The 27,998-nt window shown below is 29.9% G+C and overlaps 1 protein-coding gene across 4 annotated transcripts; it reads left to right on the top strand.

Annotated features, from left to right (window-relative positions):
• Positions 1-42: 42 nt before the first annotated feature.
• On the top strand, positions 43-27,401 carry LOC105199857 (nose resistant to fluoxetine protein 6). Of its 4 annotated transcripts, XR_005574856.1 has the most exons (16): positions 43-120; positions 3,345-3,587; positions 10,003-10,265; positions 18,430-18,623; positions 18,771-18,862; positions 19,111-19,365; positions 19,468-19,681; positions 19,866-20,031; positions 20,144-20,223; positions 20,566-20,661; positions 20,731-20,860; positions 21,217-21,391; positions 21,485-21,627; positions 21,699-21,818; positions 23,662-23,961; positions 24,402-27,401. XR_005574856.1 is itself a non-coding variant. In XM_039449589.1 (15 exons), exons 2-15 carry the CDS (start codon positions 3,362-3,364, stop codon positions 23,866-23,868), a joined length of 2,361 nt encoding a protein of 786 aa, XP_039305523.1. In that variant the 5' UTR covers positions 43-120; positions 3,345-3,361; the 3' UTR covers positions 23,869-24,231. The 4 variants fall into 4 exon arrangements, 3 of the variants coding, with proteins under 3 accessions (XP_039305523.1, XP_039305525.1, XP_039305524.1); XM_039449589.1 differs by lacking the exon at positions 24,402-27,401 and having other exon boundaries at positions 23,662-24,231; XM_039449590.1 differs by lacking the exons at positions 43-120; positions 24,402-27,401 and adding an exon at positions 321-487 and having other exon boundaries at positions 23,662-24,231.
• The last annotated feature ends 597 nt before the right edge of the window (positions 27,402-27,998 follow it).

Genomic DNA, 27,998 nt, shown 5'->3' with positions numbered 1-27,998 from the left:
CATGCGTGTGTGTGTGTGTGTATGTGTGTGTCAGAAGTGAGGAAGCAACTACTGCAATCGTTCAATATCAGTATCGCTAGAGCTTGCAGTGCATTCATATCTGTTGTGATCAAAACAAAAGTAATTACAATCTTGTATCTTGATACTCTAATATTGTATCTTTTATTGCATATTTTTGTAGCTTATTTCGAGACTTTTCCAAAAAAGTTACAGTACACCGTAGTTTTCAAGCCTCATAACTCAAAGTACTAAAAAAATAAACTTTCTTGTAATGTTTTGGAAAAGTCTCAAAATAAGCTACAAAAATAAGTAATAAAAAATAGGCAGTCTCATTTAAAAAATTGAAGGTGTCTTTCACATGACCTTCAAGCAACTATTCAAGGTCAAATTGATAACACCACCTTATGTGTTATTAATCCCCCTCAAAACCATATAACTTTTGTCTGAAACATATTTACTGAAAATGCTTCATTAAAGAATTATCGAGGTGCGTTTTTTAAAATAAGACACCCTGTGTTCATTAATGAACACTCTGTGTACACAGGGTATTCATTAATGGTTACCCCCATGTTTTACCGTAAGAATTGATCGACTTGCACTTGTAGTTCACTAAACGCTTCATAGATGTCAGATGCTCGATTACAGGAGCTCAGTTACACATACATGCCTCTGGTATTGGAAAATTTGACTCAGATTTATTTTGTATCATTTTTTAGAACATCTGTATAATTTTGCATGAAACATTATAAAATTTAAAAAGTTAAAGAAGTATTTTTTAAAAATTGTGAAATAAGAAATCTCAGAATATTTCAGAATTCAAATGTATAAAAAGTTCTAAGAGAAGATAAAGAATTTTTAAGTATTTTTAATTGTAAGTATTTTCAAAAAATGTTCTAATTCGTATAAAAATTTTATGAGAAAAACTTTAACCAGGGAGATTTCGAGAAAAATATAATAAAATATAAAAAATTTCTCATAATTATGAAATCGTTCTGAGAAGTTATAATTTTTTTATTTTTCGTTGAAAAAAATGTAAGAAAACATTAAACAATCTGAAGAATTTCACATAATTTCAATGCAAGCATTTTGAAAAATTATGAAATTTCTAAAATAAAGTCGAAGCGTACAAATCAAATCAAATCTAGAAAACGTTACAGTTCCCAATCACGTAATAATAATGTTTCTTAAATGTTTTTTAAAAATTTAAAAAAGTTATAATAAAGTATAAATATTTAAAAAACATTTAAAGAACATTGTCTACTGATTGGGTTAATAAATTTAATTGTTTTTGTGCAACGCTAATCGCGCCGGACTCTCATTTGCCTTTATTTATTATTTGTTACCATATCTTGACTATGCCAAGATGCATATATCTTCCAACAATATACGTACACAAGAATACACAAAGTGCAAGGCTGGAAACTTTACGCATAAACATCAGATTGAAAGAAGAAAAAATTTAAAAAACAATTTAAAAAATTATAAAGTTAATTAAAATTAAATAAAAATTAAAGAATTAAAAAGTTAATTACAAAAATTACAAAAGTAAGAAAAAACTAACAAGTTAATAAAAATTAACTAAATTAACAAATTTAGTAAAAAATTGGAAATAAAAAACAAATTAACATAAAAACAGAAAATCAACTAAACTAAAAAATAATAAAAAGATTGCTTTAAAAAGTTTGAAATAAAAATCAATTAAATAATTAAAATAACAACAAAAAATAAAACTACGGATACTAAAAAATAGTTTTAAAAGTTTGAAATAAAAATTAATTAAAGCAAATACTAATACTTGACATTTTAAATGTTAATTATATTTTTAGCACATTATTGTACCAATGATGAAACGCATACTCCCTCGCTTTTTGCCAACCGAAGGTTGGCAGCAGTCGGTCGTAAAAATCATATTTTGAATGTATCCCATAATGATTTATATAAGGATGTAGCACAGAATCAAAAATGTAAACTTATGATTTTTAACTTTAATACATTGCAAATTTAATTCAGATTTGATTTTATAAACTCATTGACCTTCACGATTAAGAAGTCGCTGATTTCTTAATCTTTAAGGTCAATGAGATTAATACTGAAGCTAAATCTGAAATGAAATTTTGGGTTTGAGTTCTATTTGCAACACAAATTCATCTTTTTATAAAGAAGAATGAGGTAAAGCGGATTGTGATCCAAATTGGACCATTTAATTTAAATGAATACGTTTAAGCAAATTTGCGTGCCATTTATAATGTAAAGTCCTTAGATACCAAACATGTGACAGTAGTTTGACAGTTTTCTGTCATATCATTCACAAAATAGATGCAAATATTTTCAGCCATTGTGCAAAAATTAAAAAAAAAATCCTTGTAAATGGTTATTTAAAAGAGATTAAAAATTTGACAGATAATTGATTTAAGATAATTAAAAAGTGTAGAATTAAAAAATATCAATTATTTCGTGAACTTTTTTGCGATTTATTATAAAAATTGTTTCAAAGTTTGAAAGGACTCGTGTCCAAATCGAATTTTTACGACGGAATTGCAATCTGATCGTAGCATTAGTAATCGACCGACCAATTCTTCCTAGAAATGTTAAATTAGTAAAATATTATGAGTCATCAGGCTCAAAATAATTGAATTTTATTAATTTCAACTTTAATTATATAATAACAATATTATAACATGACCGGGAAACATCTAACTATATACACTGTTATTAATTTATTTTTTAAAATAAAATGTTTACTTTTTATTGTCAATTTGCTCGTTTTTATTCAATACTAAAAAAATATATTATTATCTTTTGAAATTTTATTTAAAAGTTGATAAAAATTGGAGTGTCTGATTTGGACTACTGGTTCCAAATCGGACCGGAAAAAGAGTTTTCACATTTTCCGTTATAGTTCAACAAAAGATACGTCAAAATGGTCTGAAGCAAAAATGAAGGAAATTAAATTACCTTTCCATTGGCACCTTCAGTTTACGATCGGAACTTTATTTGCACCTTATAGAGAGCAAAAACTGCAACTAAGTCCGATTTACCCCACTCTCTCCTACTATATCTTTTTTTAATGTCTTAATTTAATTCGTCAATTTTATTACGTTGTTCGGAAAGTTTGTTTCAAATTTTCTATGTATCGCGTTCTAAACTCACATAGAAAATTTGTAGCGAACTTTCTAAACAACCTAATAAAAATAAGATAAGGATTTGCATAATAAAGTATTAATATACTGAACGTATTAATAAAAAAAGCTGTTTGTTTTATTTGATAAATACCTAAATAAATTTGCCGTAAATATAACTTTCGACTGGTCATCATGTGAAGTAAACGTGACTGTTATTTTTAGGTGTTAAAACATCCATTATGTCGTATCAGCGACTTATGTTTGTTTTGTATCTTTGCCATTCCGTCGTATTCTGTGTATCGTATTCTACACAATTTCACGGATCTAACGAGAATAACGATATTCATTTACTACCTGCCTATGCCGTCGCCTCGAGAGCCAATCTTCTCAATTCGACAATATGTAGAATACAATTACAAAATTTTCGAGACGCTGTCGATCAACGGATATTGTGGGGCTTAAAGAGTAAGTAAAATTTCTTTTAAACACGATTATATCAATAAACTGAATGCAAAGTCAAGAAAACTAATCAAAATTTCTCACTTCTATTTTATGTTAAGTTGTTTCATTGCGCGAATTGTTGAAGGTGAGAATTTAATTGTCAAAACTGACTTGAATCTTGTTCTTCTATCTTTGTTTATGAAAAATAAAGCAGATAATACGACTCTCTTACATATTTATACAACTAGAAGAATTATTATTCTTTTTATCTTTCTCAATATTTTAAATACTTATATTACCTATATACAAAATTATATTTTTCAAGTCATTGATTTCATCCTCAGATATTTTACAATTAAAATTTAATTTTTAATGGTACAACCGCTTGCACGAAAGATCCAAGTTCGAACTTTGGTTGAGGTGTTATTTTTTGCAATAAAATGCTTTACAGCTTTTTTCCGAGGAAGAGAGGTATTATATATGTATTAGGAATATAAATAAGTTTCCGCCGTTTCACAAAAAATGGCGCCACTAGTATGTTATGGTTGAAATTGTCTGTTGTAAAACGTTATATCGTAAGGTTGGACATCTGGCAACAACATAACCTTAAAATATTAGCGATTTTGTATCAGCATCATATATCTTTTTTTGTGCGAAAATGTCGAGTTTTGAGCCGAATAAGCGTCATTTGCGGGAGTTTTTGATTTACTTCTTTAATTTGAAGACATCTGCAGCCGAGGCGCATCGATTGCTTGTAGAAGCATATGGTGAGGCTGCCTTAAGTGAGAGAAGTTGCCGTGAGTGGTTTCACAAGTTTAAGAACGGTGAATTTGACGTCGAAGACAAAGAACGTAGCGGAAGGCCGAAAGTGTACGAAGACGCGGAATTGGAAACATTATTAGATGAAGATTTGTGCTAAACGTAAGAAGCACTTGCACTTACATTAGGAGTGACTCAACCAGCAATTTCACATCGCTTAAAATCATTGGGAATGATTCAAAAACAAGGAAATTGGGTTCCATATGAACTGAAGCCGAGAAACGTTGAACGCCGATTTTTCACATGTGAAATGCTGCTTCCCAGCCATAAACGAAAGGGTTTTTTGCATCGTATAGTCACTGGTGATGAAAAATGGATCCACTACGATAACCCAAAGAAGAAGAAATCATGGGGACCACCTGGCCATGCTTCAACATCGACAGCCAAGCCGAACATTCATGGAAAAAAGTTCATGTTGTGTATTTGGTGGGATCAGCTTAGTGTCGTGTATTATGAGTTGCTCAAACCGAATGAAACCTTTACTGAGGCTCTCTACCGAACACAATTGATGAGATTGAGTCGAGTACTCAAGGAAAAACGTGCTCACTACTACTCCAGACACGACAAAGTTATTCTTCTGCATGATAATGCTCGTCCACATGTTGCGGCGCCAGTTAAAACCCACCTGGAAACACTCAATTGGGAAGTTTTACCCGACATTGCTCTTTCCGATTACTACCTGTTTCGATCGATGGCGCATGGCCTGTCTGAGCAACACTTCACATCATATGAAGATACAAAAAATTGGGTCGATCTGTGGATAGCTTCAAAAGATGAAGCATTCTTCCGACGCGGTATCCGTATGCTGCCAGAAAGATGGGAAAAAGTAATGGCTAGCGATGGACAATACTTCGAATAAAACATTAGGTACCGTTCTTTCACAATAAATGCCCAATTTTTGATAAAAAACGGCGGAAACTTATTTATACTCCTAATATATGCTCCTAAAAGCACCGGTTTCATGACTGTGTTTCAAGTCTGACAAATATGCGGTGCTGGAGTTCAAGCTGGAGATTGTAAAAATTAAAAGTTATAAGCATTAAGGATTGCGGTGACGAATATAGGCATTCTAATATTTTGTTTTAATTTTGTCACTCTAATATAACTTGTTATTTTTTAAAATTTTATTTTTAATTATTTTATATTTTGTAAATTTTACATGGTGTGTAATTAATAAGCACAAAGTGATTCAGTACAAGTTTCAAACAATAAATTTAATTAATTTAGTTAAAAAAATTGATTCACTAAAAGGGTGAACTTATCTGAAGTTCAAAATATTATTTATTTGAAGAGAGTCAATATAAAAAACTGTTTTATATAAAATTTTTGGGTTATTATAAATTTTTAAGCTTTCTCAATATATGACGCAATAAATTGTTTATTATTAAAACGGTAAATTGTTCATTATTATGAGTTTAAAAAATGAAACTCATTACCTATTTGATTAGGTAAATTTTGAAACATATTTTTTTAGAGAACGATAAAGCTAAGAGTATATTATACCCTCTCTTAGGTACACAACGTATACTAAGTTCCACCGATGCCTTAACACATGAACTTGTACGCGTGTCAAGGCATATCGATATAGTAAATTCGGCGTGTTCCGACTCAAGATATTTTTTACATTTTATGCCTATCATCTGACAATTATACTCAATTAAATTATTAACAACAAGTTACCTCTTTTTGGTTTTAATTAAATTTTTCTTACATTAAAGTATATAATCAATTTTTAAGTCGAAATTAAATGTAATTGGTTTACTTTAAGAAAATTAATAAATATTGATAATAATATAAATGTTATATTAAATTTTAAAATATATATGTATTTTATATGATTTTTAAATGCAATTTAAATGTTATTTAATTTACCTAATACTCTGTAGATGCTTGAATTTTTCAATCGATAGATTTTTCTATAAATTCAAGATAAAAACATTAAACTATTTTTTAATTTTTATGATTCCATGACATAAGGTTTTCAATTCATAAATATGAAATTAAATTTGGACCTTAATAATATTACTCTTAGACATTAATAAAAATATTTTTTACATTTATTTTTGATGCAAATTTCGATTATAAAGAATGAAAATAACATTTAAACATTTTTTTTCCCTGATTTCGTTGATGGACTACCTTAACAAAATTACATGTGAAACTCTGTTCCCAACTCCTACAAAAAATATTTTTTTAGATTTTTTTCAAAAAGTAGGCCACAATGAAATAAATTAAAATAATAACATGTTAATTTTTATCGTAAAATGAGCGGGTAAATTATTTCTATCAGCTCTTTAACGTTTTATTTGTCTACAAAATTCATATTCAAATATTTTTCTGATCACAAGTTGAAAGTTAGTGATAGCTAAATTTTTTTTCAATTTTTATAATTCCATAACATAAGGTTTTTATTTCATAAATATGAAATAAATGCTTATGTTGTGGAATTATAAAAATTAAAAATTTATTTAGTTATCGATAACTTTCAACTTGTGATCAGTAAAACATTACAATATGGAATATAGACAAATAAAACGTTGAAGAGCTGGTAGAAACGATTTATCTACTCATTTCTTGAAGAAAATTAATAAGAAAAATGTTATTTTAATTTTTTGCGTTGTAGCGCACCTTTTGAAAAAATCTGATAAAAATATATTTTGTAGAAGTTGGGAACAAAGACAACACATGTAGTTTTTTCAAGGTAGTAAATCAACGAAATCACGGTAGAAAAAACGTTTAAAAGTTATTTTAATTTTTTAAAAATCGAAATTTGCATTGAAAGCAAATGTAAAAAATATTTTTATTAATGTCTAAGAGTAATATTATTAAGGTCCAAGTCTAATTTCATATTTATGAATTGAAAACCTTATGTTATGGAATTATAAAAATTGAAAAATAGTTTAATGTTTTTATCTTAAATTTATAGAAAAATTTATCGATTAAAAAATTCAAACATCTACAGAGTATTAGGTAAATTAAATAACATTTAAATTGCATTTAAAAACCATATAAAATACATATATATTTTAAAATTTAATATAACATTTATATTATTATCAATATTTAATAATTTTCTTAAAGTAAACCAATTACATTTAATTTCGACTTAAAAATTGATTATATACTTTAATGTAAGAAAAATTTAATTAAAACCAAAAAGAGGTAACTTGTTGTTAATAATTTAATTGAGTATAAATGTCAGATGACAGGCATGGAATGTAAAAATATCTTGAGTCGGAACACGCCGAATTTACTATATCGATATGCCTTGACAGGCGTACAAGTTCATGTGTTAAGGCATCGGTGGAACCTAGTGTACGTGTCCAATAGAAATTCCCGCATTTACATTTCAAGCTCCAAACATTGTTTAACATTATCATAGCATGATAGGAACGAACGGAGTGTAAGTTAGTTCAAATAAATAATGAAATATCAATAAAAACGTTGTCTTTTACGATTAGTATTATTTTGATTCAATCGGTGACAATATTTTGTATTAGTATACAGGATGGGGGAAAAGTACCAGAACAGCAAAATATCTTGAAAACTAAGCATTTTAGAAAAAAGTATTTCAAATAAAAGTTGTAGGGTTTCAAAGATCTATTTACTAATATTATCAGTTTAACCTTGGCGTCGCCAAGATCAGATCAAAATCACATTAACTTTTTTAAATGGAACACCCTATTTTTGATTCCAGAATCTAATAGTTAGTGTCAAGACCTTTTCAAAACCCTACAAGAAAGTTTATTTTTGTTGAGTACTTTCCGAATTGTGAGGCTTGAAAGCTACAGTGTAATGTAACTTTCAAGAGTTATAAGTCGAAAAGTACTTAATGAAAAGTAAGTTTTGATTGAAATTTATAAGGTTACAATGGTATCACATAATCTACACATAACATTAAAAACGCCCATTTTGCCATTTCTGGGGGGGGGGGGAAGGGAGGAGGCAAAAAAATCTTAAATGCAATGTGGGATCGTATGAAATCAATTTCACAATGTGGGGGCATTAAAATAAATTTCAACCATATTCGTGATCTAAACTTCAAGCAAGAATCTGGAAACGAAGAACTGAGCGCACGCGCGCTATCGATAAACGGCAGTGCTAAAAGAATAATTCATGCTTTGATTTATCGGTAGTCGGATTAAGCGAGCATGGATCATCAGAGTGGATGCCGCTCTTTGAATTACGCGAACCACAACTACTCTCGGTATGCATTGCAAATACGAGACAGTTTGATTTCAATCCTATTGTTAGATCGTACCCAAGTTCTATTCCATTTTTGCTTCTCAAATTAATTTATTGAACATTTGTTACGGTTTACTGTACTACGTGATTTTTTTTTGCTGTCTTTTCAATAACTTTTAACACTTGAGTATCCAAATATTAGTTTATATGACCCATTTTTACCCTTTCAGTCAATGATGTTACGTCTTTTTGAAGGAACGAGAACACATATCTCTTTTGATGATTAGAGAAAATGTGAGACACATTTGCACACACGTACACACACAGACACGCACGCACGCACGCATGCACGCACGCACGCACGCACGCACGCACGCACGCACGCACACACAGCAGAGAAGGTTCGGAGTCGTTAACTACATATAAGCACGCACATCGCACATGGCTTCCTACAAGCACTTTTATCGACGTGGCCGCAAAGGAAAGTCCGAAGAGTCTTTCTTACGTCTTCGTAGTAGACCCTACGCTACTGCAAAATCTTGATGTTTAAATAATTATAACTACAAAAAAAATTGTATAGATTTTGGCGACATCGCGTTGTTTTCGTCTTGAAAAACTTTTTCAAATGAACCCTCACACAATCCCACATTGCATTTAAGATTTTATTGCCCCACCTTCCACATTTCCCTCGCCTCCCAAGGATAGCAAAATGGGTGTTTTTAGTGTTATGTGTAGATTGTGTGATACCATTGTACCATTGTAAATCAGAAGTTATTTTTCATTAAGTACTTTCCGAGTTATAACGCTTGAAAGTTACAGTACACTGTAGCTTTCAAGCTTCACAATTTGGAAAGTACTCAACGAAAATAAACTTTTTTGTAGGGTTTTGGAAAGGTCTTGACACCAGCTGTTAGATTCTGGGATCAAAAATAGGGTGTTTCTTTTAAAAAAGTGATTGCAATCTGACCTTGGCGATGCCATCTAAGGTTAAACTGATAATATTACTAAATAGATCTTTTAAAACCCTACAACTTTTATCTGAAACACTTTTTTCTAAAATGCTCAATTTTTGAGATATTTTGCTGTTCCGCCCACTTTTCCCCTCACCCTGTATATATTCTATTATTGTTTTTTTTTTACTTTTTAAAGTGTTTATAATATCGTACAAATTAATATCGGGATTGTAAACTTAATTTCGTTATTATGTCTTGTAATAATCATTGAAATTAATGACACAAATTGCAACAAAGTAACTTAATAAAATTGATAAAAAATATTGAGAAATCTGAATAACGTGAGATATCTAAAAGTTGTTTTTCACAATAGTGATCTTGGCTTTAACAATTGATGAAAGTTTTTTAATTAATTGGCAATCAAAAAATATAATTCAATATTCAATATTTTTGCGTAAACATTACATATTTTTGTTTTCAAGTATTAGATTCTAGCGGCAGTCCTAAACCAGGTTTCTTGTATGGAAACAATTTTTGGCTGGGGAGTCGTAGCCAGTGCCTTGATATAACAAACCGGATTCCTTTTTCCATCGCAGAAAAGCAAATATTAAATAACACACGTTATCGCAATCCACAGAATGAGTTTCCGCCTTTCGAAGTGAATTATATCGTTGCTCATATAAGGCATAATAGTACTCTTCAGTACCATATAAGTACCATGAACTTGAGTTTTGTAGAATCCGAAGTAAGTTTAGTTTTGTAAGATCATACTAGAGCATATCTCTCGTATTTTGAATTAACGTTTTACTGCAAATCTCTTAATATCCGTTTTATCATCAAATTGTAGCAATATATTTTTAGTAGCATTTTATATTTCTTTCTATATTATTACGATCTAGATAAATCTTAGTTTATCTCAGCAAGAAATGACTCATTGTCGAATTGACATCAAGTACTTGTTGAAAACTAATCAAAATATTCGATTTTGATTTATTTGTGTTACACTTTTCGATGAATTATCGACATAGAATGATTTGATTTCGACTTAAATCGAATACTATTTCCTTACTGCAGCTATATTGAATTGGATTACTAAAGCCTTATTCTTAAGCACATATGAACAACTATCACATCAAAAATGATAGTTTTTTGAATTGATTTATATGAATTTAAAAATTGATTCCCTAGAAAAAAAAACTATTGTCTTGTATTATATATTAAGAACAATTAATTTATTCACTATTTATGTGTTTAGTAATATTAGTAAAATATATCCAAAATTACTTTTTTTGTGGTCATAATATCTACAGAGCCCAATTTTTCCTTCACACTTTACTAAACTATTTTACTAAACAAAAGGAATTTAGAAATATTTATTTTTTGATGTTGCGTCCAAACGTGAGTCGGACGTGATGGGTTTTGATATTTTTATTATTTTTATTTTAGGTTTTTATAATATATTTTGATTTTATAATAAAATTTTTAATGGAGTTGTTGTCATCAGTCCTGCATTTTGTCCAACAAATTATTTATTTTGTTAGGTTAAAATAATTGATTATTTTTAATTGAGTTTAATAATTATTTAATATTATTTATATTATATATATATATGTAGATATATACAATAGTATTATTATTATTTAGGAAACGTGACTAGGAAACGGTGGCGTAAAATTGGGTTAAAATAGTATAAAATGGTATTAAATGGTATATTTAATTAAGCTTTTTTTACACTATAACCGGACATGATCTTTCGCATAACAAAATTTATTTGAATATTTGATATAATGCGTAAGATTTTGTGTATTATAAAGCTGGCCTTTTTGTGTAAACCGACGGAGGTGCTGGTCGGGTCGGTATCCTCTCTAGTACATATTCTGGAGTAGGTTTGGTTGCCCTGCTCCTAAATGCCAATATTTCCTTTTTTATGTCGTGAGGAGGAAGAGATTTATAATTGGATATACTTTCTATTGGAGACGGAGGTTCCACAGAAGGAGAGGAAGTGGTTCCAGTCAGAAAATTGAGAGATCGAAATTCTTAACTGCATTTAACTCGCATAAAGCTCGCAAAAATTGTCTGCGGTTCCCGGCTTTGCCACGATAGGTCTTCTTCTCCATGTTGCTTTGTGAAAGATTGCCATTTTGCCGAGATTAAGAAAAATTCTAATTAATAAAGAAATAAAAATAAATTCTTATCAATTTTCGTGCGAATAAATTAATTAGAGAGAGAGGATTAGTTAAATGGAAGCGTATGAGCAGGAATGCGGCGTGAGGAACAGCGGAGTAGAGTTGAAAATTATTAAATTACTAGAATAAAAGACTTATTAAAAATGAAATAATTATAATAGTAAATTTTAAATTTTAACAATTGAATTTAACTATGACATAAAATTAAATATTTCAATTTAATTTTAAGTTTAATGACTGGAGCGTTGAAGAATACTTCAGGATGCCGGTGGGGGTTGAGGAAGGAAATGAGGTTAGAAAACATGTCAAGAAAAGAAAAAAGCGAGGGAAAACGCGCAACACAAGTGTAAGCTTGATGCGCGCAACCCGAGAAACCTTAGCCTCTTATATACGGCCTTGAAAAGATACTCTAAAATGTAAAGGAACATATCTAATAAGCATGGGAAGCTAGATTTCAAACAATCCTCTTAATGTAAAAAAAATTTTTTCTTTTATCAAATAACGTGCAATAAAAATAATTTTTTTTTTAGTTTTTTAACAATTTTATTATTTTTATAGCTTAATTCTATATTGACTATTTCGCATATAAGATTCCTCTATTTCACTAATGACGATTACGCATTATTTTACAATTTTTAAAAACACATCGGCGCCGGCGGAATTCGAACCTACAATTTCGGAATAGCAACCTAATACGCTAACACTGAGCTAATCGTACATTTGTAATATCTTGAATAAAAAGCTGGTAAGGCTAATTTGAATAGGAAAAAAACTTGCGTCGTGAGTACTGCTCAAACACTAATCTTTCGTTTATTACGAGTATATTATCTGTAATTCTTTTTATGCTCTAATAATATTCGCAACATGTGATGAAATTAGGTTATGTTTTGTAAGAAATATCTTGCAAAAAGATATATCATTTTTAAGAGAACTTAATGAGATCTTTAAAAAGTTCTCTTAAAGAGCTCTTTCCTCTGAGACTCTAGAGACATCTGTACCCACATAGCAATGAATCTTCTTAGGATATGCTATTTTAATCGGATTGATCTTATTCTGATCCAAAATATAAAATCATCCATAGAACATTTGTAATTGCCATTAAAGTCCTTAGTATATCTTATTCTGATCTGAAAAAAAAATTTTTTTATTACTAATAATATACAAACCCTAACAGCACAAAACGTCCTCAGGACGATCCTGAATCTGTTCTGAATGTCCAGGGACGTGAATGGGATAGGTTTAGAGCGTTACAACATCTCATGGACGTTCTTAGGACATCCCTAGCAGGTTTGCTGTCTGGATTATAAACACGTCAAACGCGTATGATTTTGTTAACCTCCTATGATTTTTTCATCTGCGGGATTATTCCATTTATCTATATGTAAATACTTAAGTTTCTGAATAGCATATATTTAAAACTTGTGCTTTTGCTTTTTTGATTTTAAAATTCTCAATTTCTATTTTAAACACAGTACTATTGAGAAACATAAATATTATCGATAGACAAAATGAGTCCATGGATGAAAAAATCTTGATTTACATTCCAATAAGCAAATAATATTTCTAAATGTTTTTTAAATGTTTTTTTAATAACAATTTTTTCATATTTAATTTAATTATTGTATTATATTGGCATATATTTCTAGTTGCATTTTTTATTTAAACAGAAGTTTTCAGATACTATTTCGCATTTGTAAAAATCACTAAAGAACTATAATTTTATATATATTTATATAAATAATATGCTTTAATTATACGGTTTATCTTTTTAATAATATATATTTATCTAATCTATCAGTTATATAAACGTATTAGCATAAAGTGTTCACAGATTATCACGAAGAATCCAGTTTACAGTAGTCATAAATGTCAAGCATCGTTTACTGCGGTCACAACTTGAATGAATGACTGCTTGGGAATTTCTGAAAAAAAATTCCCGAGATTTTTTTTTGGCAAAAAATGTTTTTTAAATGTTACAAAAATATTGTTTTGTTTATTGAAATTATGTTGTGCAATAATATTTATGTAAATATTTTGGAAAAATTCATAAAATTAGTAAGTCCTAAAAGTTATTTTAAGACATCCATTGGATATCCTCAGGATCAAATTTGATTTTTCAAAGACATCTTGAGGATATTTAAATTACGATATCCTAAGGCTCTGCATAGCGGACATTCAGACATCCACAGAATATCCTTAGGACCTTTTAAGTTTATCTAAGCACATCCTCAAAATATTAGAAATCTTTTGACATACATCCGCAAGATATCCCTGGGATTAATTTTTGTTATGTGAGTAAATAGACATCATAAAAAGCTCTTTTGAAAGACATTTTGGAAAAAGGTAATTTATTGGTCATTTTGAAGAGAAATTAATGAGGTCTTGAAAAAGTTTTCTTAAAGAGGTCTTTTGAAAGACATCATGTAAAAAGAGGGAGGGTCTCAGATGCGCACAAACCCGATCGGACACCACCAATCACGTAATCTGATTTAACCCAACCAACGCATATACTCTACGCATCAGTTATAATTGCTGATGTCCTCCTTACAAAGATAACTTACTGATATAATTTTCAAGAAAAATTAATGAAGTCTTTAAAAAGAACTCTTAAAGAACTCTTCTTCTCAATAATGCTCACTGAGAGTATAATATTGACTCTAGTTAATGCCAAAAATTTATATTTTTAGCTGCACGTATTTATTATTTATATAGGCCCATTCAATGCGTTTTTGCACCACATGAACGAATTTGGCAGAAAAAAGTGTCATCTGCTCCGAGAACCGAGATATTGACGATTTAGATTATAGAGAAAACCTGTCATCGCGGCAATCATGATCGCGGTCACGTGGTACATCACATGGTCGCATGCTGGCTGATAGTGTAGTAGCGAACGCCACCGGCCACTTTATGTCAAAAAGATGTACTCGACAAGATTCGCTTGGTGAAGATGTCTTTTAAAGAAAAATTTCACGATTTGAACTTTGTGTCGCAATATCTCCGCAAGTAAGGCACAGAAAAAAAAATAAGAACACTTTTATATATGCAATTTTCCCCAAGCTATTGATTGAGACGACTTTGAACTTGATCGGTTCAACCGTTGCTGAGATCTGATAATTTCGTTATGCTTGAACTCATTGATTTGCATAAAAGAGGCTTGGTCTCTCTCGCTTCGTTTATTCAGAGAAAAAAATATAGGCACGAGTCGCGACCGCGCCTCTTGATAAGAACAACCATCGTACATAAAAATACTAATTTATATAATTTAGGTTTTTTTTTCTTATTTAAATACATTCATACACATATGTACATTTTAAATGTGCCGCATGTTAGAGCCATAATGGTGAAATGATTACTTTATAAATCTAGTGACTTTACGGCGAGAATAGCGAGAGAGTTTTCCCGCACTTGCAGTTTAGTTGATTGTAAGCTCGGCTTGTTGTATGACCAAGAAAGTCGTGTGGTCATTGTAATTCTTTTGTTCTTTTACGCTCATGTCTTGTTATAGTCTTATATATTAAAATACACCATTTGCAAGACTCGTAGTGGATTTCCACCGATTCCAACACATATAATATAAATAATAAAAGTGATTATATAAAAAGCTAATCAAAATATCTTTGAATCGCGTGGTTGGGTAAGTTAATAAATTTTTTTTAACTAAATTAAGTTATAAAAGTTGATGGCATAGAAAATTAATTTAGTCACTTTAAAAGTTATATGAATAAAAAATTAACTTACAAGGAAAGTCATGGAAGTGTCCGCCTCAGATTTAAACCTGCTTTTAATATGTTGTAGTACAGATAAAAATAAGGGACACGTATTTTTTTGTACGTGCCCTTTTGCATTTTTAGGGGGTAAAACACCCCTTTGAAGAAAATCAGTTTTTTTCTTTTGAAGCGTGTATCGTCGAAACTATACGAGATAGAAATAAATGTTCAGAATAAAAATTAAATGGCTACAAGCGTACTTTATAATAGTGATACAAAATTTTTTTTAATTTGTTTTATTACTTTCTCCCACCACCTACCAATTTTTTTTTAACATTTTTATTTTTTTTATAAAATAAAGCCTATTTTATTACGAATTTAATGGTATACGACAAAATTATGATGCGACCTTTCCATTTTCCAAAAATAATTAAAACTCTATAACGCATGGTATACCTATCCATCCGTGGGTTCAATATTATTTCACAATAAAACAGATTTGTCTTATATGGCGTTGACTAAGCGAAAGAGCATTGAAGACAAATTAATACAATAAATGTTAAAATAACAATTTTATAATAATAATAATAATAATAATGATAGTAATAATAAAATAATAGTAACTTTATTAAACTGCTAAAATTTTTTTAATAATATGTCACAGTATGTACAGAAAACAAATTCTGAATAAAGAAATTATTATTTACTCGTAACTCGTTTTTAATTGCGAATATTTCTCTTGGTTATTTTAAAATAAAATGACACCACACTGAAGAATAGCAACAATTAAGGTGTTGTAAGACATTAATTTTTGGGGTACAAAATAATATGTATTTAATACAAGTTAAACATTTATTTATTGGTCTACATAATTCGACTAGAATATTTGTTCTTTTCAGCATTTTACAATTAAGGAGACTTAGATTACAAAAAAAAATATTTCTCACACATTCCATACCTTTACTGTCTAACGCTAGCTCATTAATTAACAACACGAGAACTAACATAAAACTAATTTAAAAATTGGTTAGAAATTTTAGGTTTTATACTGCATTTATACAATTCAATTTATGTATTTATTAGATTATATAAAATTAATCTAGAATTATGCATAACGACGCCACTTGGCGCATGCATTTTGGATTATTCCTTATCTTGAAATTTAATTTTTACGTCTCGATAGAATTAATCTCAATATAAATAGATTCAAGAGTTACGTAAATGTTTTCTCAATGTGTGAGATTTTATGATGTTTACACAGACTGTCTTCGAAATGTTTTTGTCATCTCCCATTAAGGAAAAATGAGAAAAAACCATGATGCGTAAAGTATTGAGTACACAAACCATATGCTTATGGAGAGGTTTCTAATTATTTTTGGGAAATAGAAATGTCACAACATAACTTTATCATATACTATTGAAATCATAATAAAATAAACATTATTTTGCTTATAAAAAAATAAAAATTTTGAAAAAAATAAATAGATGGTGGGGAAAAGTAAAAAAAAATTTTTTGTTGTTATAAAGTACTTTTCCATTCATTCAACTTTTAATCAGAACATTTTTCTCTATCTCTTATAGTTTCAACGATACACGCTTCGAAAAAAAACCCGATTTGCATTAAAAAAGTGTTTAATTCCCTAAAAGTGCAAAGAAGCACGTATAAAAAAATACGTGTCCCTTATTTTTTTTATCTGTACTACAACATATTAAAAGCTCGTTTAAATCTGAGGCGGACACTTCCATGACTTCCCTTGTCAGTTAAAGTTACGGTAAGATTAAATTAACTTAAGTTAAAATAAAAGTTAATTTCAAAAATCATAATTTATATAAAATTAGAATATCGTAATTTTTAAAAATTGCATTATTCTAAATAATAAAACAATTATAGTATTATAAATTATAAATTATTAAATACATTTTTTGTTATATTTATAAATTAAGTTTATAAGAAATAAAAAAGAAATATTGTTTTTTATATCGACAATTATTCCTTTTTTTGCATTTTATAAATAAATAATTAAAAATATAATTTTAGGTATATAATGTAAAATATAACCTTTTATATATACAATGTATACATAATATATCGATAAAATATAATCTTATTTAAAAAATTTATCATTATTAAAGTAATTATTAAATTTTAATATGAGCATTATTTCAAAGTGATCAGTTAATTTTTCTCGTAAGTCATGAACGTTCGTACTAATAGTAAACTAACTGCATTAAACATTCGTTCTTCGTGTGCTGAGGATGGTACCGTTGTATTATACTATCATTTATACAGATGAAAAAAATTAACCGTTGCTGAGATCTGATAATTAACTTAAAAAAAGTTAATAATTAATGTTTAAAAATAACTTGTTAAAGTTAAAAATTAACGCATTTAAAATTAATTAAATTAAGTTAAAAATAATTAATTTTAAAAATTTTTGTTTAACATTTAACTTTTTAACTAGATACTACCCAAGCCTGTCAAATCGTCATGGAAATGTTGAAATATCAATGTTCTAATAAAATATATATATAACTTTTCCGTTTAAGAATCTGTTGAATACGTGTTATAAATAATCTTTCTTTAAAAATATCATATATAAAACACAGTCTTCGAAATGAGCTTAAAATTTCAAATAATTTCGATATTTTCGATGTGATATTGATGATTCCGACGTCAATTTTCGTCCATTTCTCGCTGGGTTTAAATTTAATGTGTGAAAATCAAAGTAATTTGTTGCTAACACAAACAATACTAAATATAAGTTACTTCATTAAGTCATTAATCTAATGTTATAAATAATAAAAAAAGAAAGTTACACTAAAATTGACATATATATTATCGCTCGTTCATATACCTATATATAAACTTTTGACAAAATTTCTGTAATAGATGTTTAAATTTTTTGTAATTTAAAATTACAAAAACTATTAAAAAAGATCAAAAAAATAGTAACAATGCATCTTGTTAGTATTGCATCCGATATTACTGTATGTTATATAGAAGGTTTTGTTTTAGAATATAATTACGCTCGGCCTTTGTTTGCCCGCGTCTTGTTCCAAGAATGATATAAGCTTCATTCTGAACAGAATATTTCGTGACAGAACTCTTTTAATTAATGATCTGTATTCCATGGATCTCAGCCTAATCCAGGTAAAAATTTTAAAGGACGATCTTTACTGGCTATTAAGTGGTGCGATACCCGTTATATGGTATGTCGAAAAATGTCTGAAATATGACAAAACTAACATTACATTTAAAATAATAACATATATATATATATATATTAAATTAAATATTTTCCGAAAATCTGAGGAAGTAATGGAAAAGATACTTGCATATTAATTTTATCTTTTCAGTATTGTTTTAGTACTTATTTTGATGATAAGCAGCACAATATACGATATATTCATATACCAAAAATATTTACTAAAGAATAAAACTCCTATTAGTAAGTATATGTATAAAACTTCTTTTCTGGCACTAGACTACCTAATATTGATCTTATACCGTATTTCTCGTATTCTTAAAATATCTTTTTATAGAATTTCATTAAAATGATATTGATTCCACAAATTGCTCAAGTAATAGCAACTTACGTAGAGCATAAGCGTGATTTTCTTTAAGAATACGAGGGAGATTTGGCTTTCGTGATTTTTATATCAATATAGATACCAAAGATTTGTAATTATGATTTAGGTGTGGTTGAGGAGATAGAAATGATAAATTCACAAAATGCGGTTGAGGAGATAAGAATGACAAATTTATCAACACCACGTAAGGAAAGTAGAATTAGAGAAGTATTAATCTGTTTTTCCATTTATACTAATACGAAAAGTATATTTAACACGAAAATAAATCCCAATGGGGTACTTGTTATCCACGGCTTAAAATTTCTGACCATGTTCTGGATAATCTTGGGCCACACCTTACTTTTTAGGATGGATTATATCGGTAAGTATATTAAAACAAAAATTATAGAATTGGTTATTTATGTCTTGTAACGTATCATTTTCTAATTGTGCATAACAAACATCATTTCATACACGTGTGTAGATAATAAAGTATGGGCTTTGAGATTATCCGAGAGTTTCTTCACTCAAGTGCTAACTAACGCGTTCCTGTCGGTCGACACCTTCTTTTGTTTAAGCGGATTTTTACTGACATATACGTATTTAAAATATAAAACGGAGAAAGAATGGAATAAGTCATTTAATTATGGGGAGAAGCTGAAGGAGTTCTTTGTCAACGTAATAAGAAGATTTATCCGGTACGTTTTTTCCATTTTAATTTGCGTAGACAATGAACAAAGACAATGCTATAAGAATAGCATTAATGGTACAGTAATGAGCAAAGTAAAAGAATACGATTTAATAATTTAATTTAACACGTCTAGATAATAATAAATGCTTCTTTCGTGTTTTTTCAAACTATATCTAAAAATTTGTTTTTAGATTGACACCGCCTTACATGGTGATGCTAGGAATAGTGCAATTAAACTCGGCTTGGTACGACAAGACTTCGCAATTCTACGCTCAAGAGAAATCGCACGAAACTTGCGCAAAATATTGGTGGAGAAATCTCTTGTACATCAATAATCTGTTCGATTTCAATACAATGGTATAAACCACTGGTTAACTCAAATATTATTATATATCTGTTTAAGATCATGTTCGGAAGCATGTAAAAAATTAATTTAAATTGTTGATGGAATTTTTTTATTTTTTCACAGTGCATGTCCTGGAGTTGGTATCTAGCTTGTGATATGCAATTCTTTATAATCGGTCTGGCGCTCTTGATTTTGTCGTCTATGTAAGTTAAACAGTTGTTGCACTAAAAATAAAGTAAATTTACAATATTAAAATATTTTATTTCTGCCTTTGTTTTTCAAACACTTAAAAGTGTTTATGTATTTAAAGAGTATTTAGATTTAAAATATTAAAATGTTTAAAGTTGTTAAAGATTTCGATTTTATTGTTTTATATTTAAACGAAGTATTCAAAACTAATATATTTTTAAATATTTAAAAAACAAAAACAGAAATAAAACATTTTAATATCTTAAAATTGAATGTTTCTTCTTTTGAGTGTGACCAAGAAATGTTACACACATGTTTACTGTTCATAAATCCGAATAAATATAAATTGCTTTCAGATATTTTTACACAGCTGTTGCCATACTAAGTATGCTTCTAATGGGCTCAATACTACTAAGCGGTTATATTTCGTATAGTAATGAATATGTTCCGACGTAAGTTGCGAAGTCATCTTATTAATCGTGAGATTAATTAAATAAATGAGTGCATTTTTGTTATTGCAGCCTTGATGAATCTACTAGACTTATAGAGAGCTTATACGTTCCACCGTGGGTTCGAATTGGTCCATATATTATTGGAATGATTACAGGATATATTATAGTGAGATTAAACAAAAAGTTAATTTTAAAACGGGTAGAGTATTACTTATTTACTTTTAAATATGTATAAAGAAACTTATTATAAATATATATGTATTTTAGACAGAAAGTTTGAAAACATAAATAATAGTTGGAACAGTATAACTGTATAACTTTATAAAAGTATGTAAATTACTGATTAATCTTTAAAAAAAACATGTAAAGAATATATCGAATGTATTGATAGACAAAGTCTCATAGCGCGTGCGTAACGTGCGCTTGTTTCGTTCTAGTACTTATTTTAGATGTAACAATTAGAGATCGTTATTTATAATGAAGCAGGAAATGGATTTGCTTATTTAACTCTGGATTTAAATTATAACATTTTAAATATAATGTGTAAAATTTCAGAACACTGCAATTTTATTTTGGACTTTTGGCGCTGCTTGCAATATTTCCGTTTTATTCGGCCTGTACAACCGAAAGATTTCTATTTTGTCTACGTCTATTTACGTTGCTTTGAGCAGAACAGTGTGGGCTATAGGTATAGCATGGATTGTAATTGTCTGCTTTACTAAGCACGGAAGTTAGTATAAGAGTTTAATAATTTATAGATAAATTTTACATTATAATCAGCATAATTTTATTCTTATTTATCAAACACTTGACTTTATTACAGGCATCGTTAAGGAACTGTTGTCATTGAAAATCTGGATTCCTGTTAGCAGATTAACATACTGTGCTTATCTTCTAAATCCTTTTATCATAAATTCAATTAATCTGCACAGTGAAACATCTGCTCATGTAGAGCTTGTGCCTATGGTAAATGCATGAACAATGAAAATTTCGACGTCGACAAAGAAACCGCTTATTGTCACAATTTTCAATTTTAGTTTGCCACATCTATAGGATACTTTGGAATTATCTATTTCTGTGCATACGGATTATCGTTAATGGCAGAGTTACCGTTTATCAGACTAATACAAACATTCATCCAATTTCAAAGGAAAAATGTAAAAATCTCAAGATTATCATTTTGCAAACGTGAATGCGAAATACAATAATATATGTATATACATTCCCAGATAGCACATGGACATTCATCGAACGTCCGTCTGTGGACATTGGGACGTTCAATGGATATCCAATTAGGGTCCGATGGAGGTCTAATAGACGTCCATTCAGGGTACGTTTGCAAATCCGCTGGACGTCCGTAGAACGTTCATGCTGCACGTTCATTGGACATCCAAGAGGACCTAAAGTGGACATAATTTTTAGTACTATTCCGAAAAATAAATTTATTTATAAAAATTTATTTTAATATTGTAACGAACCGTTTTCTTAATGTTAAATAAAATAACAATGTTATTTAAAGTAGAAAAAATCGGGAATTTTTCTCAAAAATTTTTTTTCGGAAATTTTCAAGTGGCCACTCATCCAAGTCATAACCTCGCCGAACGTTGCTTGACCTGTAAGACTGCTGCGAACTGATGGCTGATGATGACTTGTGAAAACTTTGTGTTAACACATGCATATCAAATCAATATGTGTTATTGAAAAGATAAAACATATTATACATATTAAAACATATTATTTATATAAGTATATAAAATTATATTTTTTTACGATTACGACTTGGATGGGTGACTGCTTGGAAATTTCTGCAAAAAATTCTTGAGAAAGATTCTCGATCTTTTTTACTTTAAAAAACATTGTTATTTTATTTGATGTTAAAAAAAACGTTTTTTACAATATTAAAATAAATATTTATCAATAAATATTTTTTTCGTAAAAAAATTGTTAAATCTGCAGCGAAAGTAACATGTCGTGAGTAGACTTAAAAATTTTTTAAATAAACTGGACATTTTAAAAATGTCTATATGTAAACATACTTTGTATTTGTGACAAAAGACGCATGAAACATTATACCTGCGCAGTAATAGCACGTTTCCCGAGTGACATTCAAATACGAACATCTTATGGACGTCCAAAAATTGGCCATTAAGGCTCCTAAGTACTCGTCGCGGCCATATTGAAGTCGTGACGTCAAAAGCGAGAAATTGCGTAAAATAACACGTAATTTTATTCGTCGTGCTATTTGTAAATAAAGCTAATTTGGATAAAACAGACTAATTAGATAACTTTAAAACACTTCTAAATATTGGTCACGTCTATTCTTATTCTGCCTAACAATCAGTAAATAGTCGTAAAAAGCTTGTAAAGTAAAGCTTTTGAAACAGGAAAACACACGATCATATAATTTTGTCAAACATACCATTTGTAAATAAAGCCAATTTGGATAAAACAGACTAAGCAGATGGCTTTAAAACACTCCTAAATATTGGTCACAACTATCCTTTTTTCGTAAAGTGACGCTTATTCAGACAGGAAAACACACGGATAGCTATTGAAAAGAGTGAAAAATGTGCTTTTATGTATAAAATTTAAAGAAACTTTACTCGTGGTCCATTTTTGGTAAATACGAGACAAGTCATATTTTCACAATAAAACACATAATAACAAAATGATATACACAACAACATCTTATCATCAATCTGTCACGTTTCATGTATTAGTTCTAATTTTGTCCGCGACGGAATGTCACTACTATCAACGCGGAGTTCTCGACTGAGGAGTCAAGAGCCTTAATAGACGCCCAAAATCGGACATACGATGGATGTCCATTTCATGTCCATGGACGTGTGGACCTAAAAAAGATGTTCTTAGAATGTCCTGTGCTATCTGGGATTGTTACGTTTGGCGCATAAAAATTTCTTTCTTTTTTTGAACCATCCGTATACATAAAATATTAACTCTTAAACCGTATAACAATTGTTTGTACAATGCTATTTGCAGCCAAAGGCTGTAGTAGCACTGCGGAAGTGCATCTCAAAACAAGGAGAGCGTCTCCCTGCTGATAAACTAAGAGGGACAGCAGGCTTGAATGACACGGACGATGAACCGATGCAAGCGGAAGCAAGCATCGACAGGGAGAGGACTCCCGAAGATGACAATGACGGGAATCAGCCACAGTGCAGCAACAACTCAACCATACTGTTGTGAGAAAGAATTCGAATACCGCGCGTTCCGGTTTCTAACCAGGCAGAAACGCGAGATCGGATAAACGTCTATTAGATGTCTATTCGACCGTCTAAGGTAAGTCTATAGACGGATCTAAATAGACGTAAAAGTGTTATCTTTTAGACCTCTAATATACAGGTTTAATAGACGTCTACAAGATGTTTAATAGACAGGCCTAATAAACATGTCTAATACCCAGGTAGAACACGGAATCATGATAATGTACGATTAAAACCAATTTAAAACAAAGTAATTCGAATCGATCGGGATTTCCACCAAAAATACAATATTAAGATCGATTGAAAAAATAAGATCGCAATCCAGACAGATTTATTAAAACAGAATACATTAACGTAAACGTAATAAATGTTTAGTTTATACAAAATATTTCTTATATCCTTTTCGTTAAAAAGGATTGAAAGAGATTAAATTTGAATTAAACATTTAATTTATGTACAAGACTAAATAACAATACAAATTGTTAGTTGCATGTAAAAATATAAAATTTTATGTAGAACAGCGTTCCACACACACATTATGTTTGAAAATAAAGAGAGCAAGTATTCGTCTCGAGGTTGTAACGTGCAGCTCCTATAAAGCCTCACTGAAGTACAAATTGAGGAGTTAACCACGGTAGAGTCTACATATAACGCCTGTCGCCGCATTCGACTCACGAGAAGATCCCTGCGGCGTGGTCGCCTAGCGGCGCCGGCGGCTCCAGCACTCACTTGTTAAATCCATTTCAATCTCTCAATATGGCCAATATCTTATCTATCAATCACAATAAAGTTACATATTTTAATTTTTATTTATAATTATATTTTCTATTGTTTACATTATTTTAACGATATATTAAAACAATATAAGTATTTTGGAAACTATAAAGAATGATTTTGTCTATAACATAGTACTATATATGATTTCTTTTTCATTTTTAAATCATTTTTGAGTCATTTCTTATTAGTGACTTTTAAATCATTATGACTTTTGTGTTTTATCTGAATAGATGTGTGTAATAGATAAAAAAAAGAACGTATATATTTCATGTATGTCTCATACGTATTTAATTAATTGAGTGCATTCAGTACTACCGCTCAATAAAGTAGTTAAGTAGCAATTGAATGTAATTGGTTCTTACCTTTAGATCCAACCAATCACATTAAACTACTACTTAGCCGTCCAATGAGAGATCGTATTGAATGCACACAATTAATTAAATATATATGAGAAATACTGTAATAATGTAACAATAATGAAAAAGGTATTTTCAAACTTTTTTTAGTGTTGTATAAAATATATGTATTTTAATATATATATATATATAATAATAAAATTGACACATTGAATATGAAATATATAACGCAAACAAAATTTCCTTAAATTTATCTCTTCGAAACTTTTATCGAAAATCTCGGTTCGCAATTTCACCGCGTCACATGTCCTTCCGGCACGTCCTTCTCTTCTAATAATCTTACAAACGCTTAAATCCACTTTGAGATGGCACGAAAATACATACTCGTATCGTCTAGCGCTATCAATTGTCAACCATTTTCTCGACACACAACCGACAACTACAATATTACCATCCTGTAAAAAAACGATACTTTGTGCTTGCTCCTAAAAAATAATGAATTTTTATACTAATTTTTTATTTGTTATTTTTTTGTATTAAAATTTATAAATTTAACACAAAAAATATAAAAAATTAATTAAAAACAAATACAATTTCAAGGCTTTTATGAATAATATTTCAAATAAAACAAGACGAGCTAAGGAGCCGTGCTGGATGTTGTGCGCCAAAAACAAACAAATGCCAAATAAATATAAACGTTTCGACCTTTAATCATCGGTCTTCTTCAGTACAAGAACTTAGATGTCATATATGAAAATGTGACATTCGCTTACAAAAATCGTAATATGTTGGGAACATCGTAGTCTAAATGATAATCTTGAGGACCGTGAATAGATATCGTTTTCGGAATATGATCTAAGAGTTCCGAAAACTATATCTTGTAAGAGGTTGATAAGAATGTCACAACACGAGTCAAACGAGTTTGGCATTTGTTTGTTTTTGGCGCACAACATCCAGCACGGCTCCTTAGCTCGTCTTGTTTTATTTGAAACAAAAAATATTGTTAAATTATGTACCATCATTGTTTTAATTAAATTAATGACACATTGAGTATAAGTAACGGCGTCTTACAGGAATGATTAAAGCTAAATCAAATTGGGATATAATTTGACACTATTTATAACAATGTACTTTGTTCATTTTTGCGCTTTAGTAAATTAATTAAAATTTAGGTATTAAAATTTGTCTTAAAATATATTTGCTTTTTTTGTAAGATAACAGAAACATTTTGCTACTAGAAAGATAAACACTATATATCCCGATGTCTTTACACCACAGTATGACTTACTGTTCCACATCTACAACAATCTGTCATGTCCCGCTGTAACGAATTGAGGCAAAGTCGAATGAGCTGCAAGTCTCTAAACTTTCTCGTCGTGACCAAGAGATATACAAATTTTAAGTCAAAAAGCTACAAAAATCAATAAAATTTACCAAACAAGTACATTTTCTTTGTAAATTTACATCGATTTTTATCAGTAGTGATTCTCGAAACGCAACTATAATTGACCTACTGTTCTATATTGTGTGAATATCAATTCTTTTATGTCTAGTAACACTATATGATCAGGGTGACGAATTGTTGTCACGCTGTGGTTTCGTATGTGAGATCCTTATTGCGATGCTTTTTTGCAATCTACGATAACTCCTTGGAGCCGTAACCCTGAGTCGTACAAATTGCCATACACAAAATTTTGTTGATATTCTTATACGCTGAGTCGAGTTATTGCACAATTAATAATTCGTATTGGTATGTACGGAATGATGATAATTCGCATTGCTATGTACGGAATGATGATCTTATCTCCAACGTGAGAAATCGATTGATTGCTGGATTGTTCAAGCAGCCGAATATATACTCCTCCGTGGTTCACGTCTTCCCACTACTTGGTTATCTACGAATAGCGAGCGGCGGGTCCCTCTGCGAGTCCCAGTGGCGGGATGGTAGGGCATCAATGCGCGCGCGTGTGTGTGTGTGAACGGAAGAGTGCATGTGCCTGTGCGTAAGCTGAACTTGTTTGATCATGTACGAACTCGTGCCGTGCACAGCCTTACGCATATAGAACTTATGCGACGAACCAAACACAATAATACAAAATCTTATGCTGTCTAAATTTTATATTCCTAGAGGTTATTTTAACGTTATTTTAGTCTAAATTTAATATTTCTAGATATTGTTTTAGACGTAGATGTCTCCGAGGTCTAATAGACGTCTATTCGATCTTGCGTTTCTGCCTGGGCTGGGTGTACATACATGCGATATTGATGTAGTAGTATGTAATGATGTCCTGTTATTTTGTAAACCGTAGATGTGTACAATTGTAAATCAAATGTGTGTAAATCGTTGGTTAATAGACAAAACTTGAGTATAGCATTCCCTTTAGATTGGCTATTTATACCATAATACCATCTTCTCTTTCACTCTTTAATTATGCGCAATGCTATGAATATTAATATGTGCAATTCTATTATAGAACAATATAATATATAATTTAAATATATTTAAATAGATTTATTTTATTAGGAGAAGCAGAGACATGTTAATTTATAATTTCATGTCACCAATCGACGGCCCTACGTGGAGTGAATATACGAGGTATGATCAAAAAGTAAAGTGACTTTTCATTTTTATAAAAAAATATTCATTTATTCATCCAAAATTATGTTATCCCCTTCAAAATAATCCTCCTCTGATACAATGCATTTGTGCCAGCGCTTTTTCCAGTCGTCAAAACATTTCTGAAATGCACTTTTGGGTATTGCCTTGAGCTCCTCCAGCGATGCAGCCTTAATCTCCTCAATCGTCGCAAATCTTCGTCCTTTCATAGGCCTTTTCAATTTTGGGAAGAGGAAAAAGTCGCAAGGGGCCAAGTCTGGTGAATACGGTGGCTGAGGCGTGATAGTATTGTTTTTGGTCAAAAAAGTACTCACTAGTAACGACAAATTTCGCTGACACACGTGTCATACCCAAAACATCCGT

Source organism: Solenopsis invicta, chromosome 5, assembly GCF_016802725.1.
Source record: "Solenopsis invicta isolate M01_SB chromosome 5, UNIL_Sinv_3.0, whole genome shotgun sequence".
In the NCBI taxonomy this organism is placed as follows: Eukaryota; Metazoa; Arthropoda; class Insecta; order Hymenoptera; family Formicidae; genus Solenopsis; species Solenopsis invicta.
This window is presented reverse-complemented; position numbering and strand designations above follow the sequence as displayed.